The sequence below is a fragment of the Corylus avellana genome, chromosome ca2 (genome assembly GCF_901000735.1).
Source record: "Corylus avellana chromosome ca2, CavTom2PMs-1.0".
NCBI classification, from domain to species: Eukaryota; Viridiplantae; Streptophyta; class Magnoliopsida; order Fagales; family Betulaceae; genus Corylus; species Corylus avellana.
The window spans coordinates 38,568,679-38,572,646 of record NC_081542.1 but is presented as its reverse complement, the minus strand read 5'-3'; the positions used below and the strand labels follow the sequence as shown (position 1 = coordinate 38,572,646).

The 3,968-nt window shown below is 37.2% G+C and overlaps 1 protein-coding gene and 1 pseudogene across 1 annotated transcript in view; one reads left to right on the top strand and one right to left on the bottom strand.

The window, feature by feature from the left end:
• Positions 1 to 276: 276 nt before the first annotated feature.
• On the bottom strand, positions 277 to 3,163 carry LOC132169729 (vignain-like; annotated as a pseudogene).
• The window catches only part of LOC132169728 (uncharacterized), a 4,896-nt gene continuing 4,089 nt past the window's right edge, over positions 3,162 to 3,968 (top strand). Inside the window, exon 1 of the mRNA XM_059580714.1 lies at positions 3,162 to 3,958. Coding sequence (XP_059436697.1) covers positions 3,162 to 3,958 — 797 coding nt within the window. The remainder of the gene's footprint in view (positions 3,959 to 3,968) is intronic.

Genomic DNA, 3,968 nt, shown 5'->3' with positions numbered 1-3,968 from the left:
ATTGACAATTTAAACCTTCCATTACTAATTTCCGTTAAATTGTACCGAATTTTTTTTAAAAAAGTCGGAGGGTAATGATGTAATTTCATAGATTTCCGTCAATTTAGACGGAAAAATTAAACGGAGAGTTTAAATTACCAATTTTTTAAACTTTAGGAGGGTAGATTGTCAATTTTTAAACTTTAGGGTTAAAATTAAAAAACTCATGAAACTTCAGAAGGAGTAAATTGTATTTTCCCCAAATATATATATATATGGAAAAGAACAAACAACTTCCTAATTAATTACTGGATAGGAAGGTCGTGTGGCAATGCCACAGAGACCTTGAGGAGCATCAATGTCTCTCTGAATCCTCATGTACCCACTCTCGCCCCATGAATTCTTGACTAACCAATACTTGACACCATCATCAGTCGTTCCATACCCAATTACAGTAACAGCTTAAACAGCATGGGTTGGTCTAGTCTCACAATCTCCACTGAACACCCCCGCTTGAGTAGAATTGAAAGGCTCTTCCATAAGTGTCAACGGTAACAGAGACCGGTTGACTGGCCACCGCCTTCAGTAATGCCTCCTCATTATTGGCAAGTACATGTTCAAAACCGTTGAGCTGAGCTTCAGGATTAGCCGCCTTCTCCGTGTCACAAATTCCATCCTTAGCCTGATATGGGTAATTTGTTTTGGCGGCATGCAAGTCCTTTGTTTTGTATTATATATTTAAACGCATTATTCACCCAACCACCGGCGCAACCTTTATTGCTTTCGTCGTAGTTACAGTCCACCACCTGTTGCTTAGACAGGTATGGAAGTTTATTGATTATTGAAAATAAGGAAGGAGAGAGGAAGAAACACTTAGGGACTACATTCTTCCCTTGATTCATTTCATTTCATTGATGGCTTATTTATACAAGTGTTTTACTAGCCGTTATAATATAGCATAATATAGCCGTTGCTATGTTTCCTTTTGTTGCCTTGTTTCTTTTTCTTGCTTTGTCTCCTTGTCATCCTCTATGATATATACAGATAATATCTACGAAAAATCACCGTCCCAATCAGTTTTAAATTTACAGCAAATTTCGAAGAATAACGTCAACCGGGGTTATCAAATCCTCTTTTTTTTTTTTTTTTTTAATATTATTTTTGTTCTATATGTGATATGCCATTTTTATGTAAATCAAATTTCATCTTATGTATAGAATCAGATGGGCTTGGTTTGAGCCCTCTTTTTGGTTTATAGAATCAAGCTTGCCTTGGATCTCATGCTTCTACAACTCCTGGAGTTATTTTCGGCCCATTATCTTTTCTTGTTTTTGATTTTGTTTTTGGAACATATCCAAACTTTTCAAACACCAGGAAGGCCTTATGAAATAAGTGAAAGAATTGAGAGCCCAAGCAAAATAATTGGACCCAATATGTATAGGGTCCAATTGGTCAAAAAGAAAAGAAAAGACAGTATTAATTAAGCTTTCTAATTAGCTTAATATAAATAATAGAAATAAAATAATTTAAAACTTTATTTTTTGTTTCTTAATCTTGCTTTATCCCATAAAAATCTTACTAAATTTCCTTTTTTTTTTTTTTTTTTAAGTTATAATATTCTATGTCAAAACTTTACCGGCAAAAAGAAAAACAGCCACCTTAAACAATCAACCAACCGTACAACTATTGACCATTGTATTATTTGTATATAAAAGTTTAAACCCCAGTGGATGATCAGTTTAATCCTTCTCATCGGTTCAGGTGCTCAATTTGTCAAGCAAAAGGTTCACCAATATAATCTGGTTCGATGGGCTCTATGGTTTTTGGAAGCTCAGAATTCTTCTTTGACCTTCACATTTTCTTTCACCCTAATCGTTTAATTTTGTGTTGAGTTTGTAAAAAATAAAAAGTCAAAGGCCTTAATACTAAGTTTGGACATCAATACGTACTAGAAAGTTCTTTCTAATCCAACTCTAACCTTATATAGGGAGTGTTTGGCAAACCCCTTCATCAATTTGTCATTGTTTATGCGCAATTTTCTAAAACAATTAACATCAAAACATTTTTACTTCTTATTTATTTATTTACTTTTTCATTTTTTATTACTATTCAAATAAAAATAATAATAACTACAAAACAAAATTTTTTTACTATTTAATACCAAAAATTCAAAATTTTATACTACATCAATCATTTTCAGCCACAGTAACAAAGGAAAAAGGGGTTGCTAAACACACCCTAATATCTTTTCATTCATAAGTATTTAGGAACACATATAAATATGGAAAGTAGCAGCAACAGAGGCATTTTCACAGCCAAGAGCATTTAACATGCATGCATATATATTATATATAGGAAAATAAAAAACAATACTTATAGATGACTTATATATATAGATTGATACGTCGACGTTTGTACTTTCTAATTAATTACTAGATAGGAAGGTCGTGTGGCAACTGGCAATGCCATAGAGACCTTGAGGGGCATCAATGTCTCTCTGAATCCTCATGTACCCACTCTCGCCCCACGTGTCGCCCCATGAATTCTTAATTGACACCATCATCAGTAGTTCCATACACAATTACGGTAATAGCAGGGGTTGGAGTAGTATCACAATCTCCACTGAACACCCCACTTGAGTAAAGTTGAAAGGCTCTTCCGTAATCGTCAACGGTAACAGAGACCGGTTGGCTGGCCACTGCCTTTAATAATGCCTCCTCATTATTGGCAGGGACATCTTCAAAACTGTTGATCTGAGCTTCAGAATTAGACGCCTTCTCCGTGTCACAAATTCCATCCATAGCATGATATGGGTAATTTGTTTCGTCGACGAGTCCTTGGTTTTGTATTATATATTTAAACGCATTATCCATCCAACCACCATTGCAACCTCTATTGCTTTCGCCGGTGTTACAGTCCACCAGCTGTTGCTCCAACAGGGAGATCAGTTTGCCAGTTTTGGTCTTAGTGATCCCCTCAACCGCTGCCACCGCTGAAAATGCCCAACATCCTGCATGTATACCAATCAACCATAATAGAAGTCAGACCTCGAGACTTTAGACTCGAGAGTCGTGTGGAGCTCTCCTGAACTCTGTTCATCCTCTTCCTGACCTTTGCCTCTTGTTTCTTGATTCTGCTCAGTCTCTGCTATTCCTGCTACTCTTTCATCTGGTCTTTTCTCCATGGATTCCGTTAACTTGGAAATAAATGCTCTCATCTCTCACACAAATGCTCTCCACTGTTCCGAACCTTCTGCTCCCATCTTGGGTGATCATCCCATTAACCAGACTCTCCCCCCCTCTCTCACCTTAGTTGGGAAGATTATTTCCCTTAAAACTGTGTCCAAGACTGCTATAAAAAAGAACATTCTGCAAGCTTGGCAGTTTGTGAAGTCTCTCACCACTGAGGATAAAGAGGATAACAAAATGGTTTTTACCTTTGAAGACCTGGAGGATCTTTCTAGGGTTCTAAACAATTCTCCTTGGAATATCAATGGATCTCCTTTATTTTTGAAGCGTTGGGAAAATGATGAAACTTTTGATGATATTGGTTTTTCGAAGGCAGCGATCTGGGTACAGGTGCATGGACTTCCTCTTGATAAAATGACGGTGGCCAATGCTAAGATTATTGCAGAAAGTATTGGAGGTCTGGTTGAAGTTGATAATATGGATAATATGAAGCCTTGTAGGAAAAGCTTCTTGAGAATCCGGGTCCTTATTCCTCTTGATGAACCTTTGGCTACGGGTTTTATTTTACAACGTCCTCCTAAGCCACCAGCTCAAGTTTTTTATCAATATGAACGACTATCTGAGTTTTGCTATGCGTGTGGAAGGCTTGGGCACCTTTCTTTTGCATGCCCAGTTATCCCTCGTCCCCCTGATTCTGGAATTTTTGGTCCCAAACTAAAAGCAAAATCTCCTTATGCTAATCGAGTGGAGCTGCTGCTTCCTCCTAGAAGCCTCCAGATCTCTCCGGCTCTGTCTCAAGCT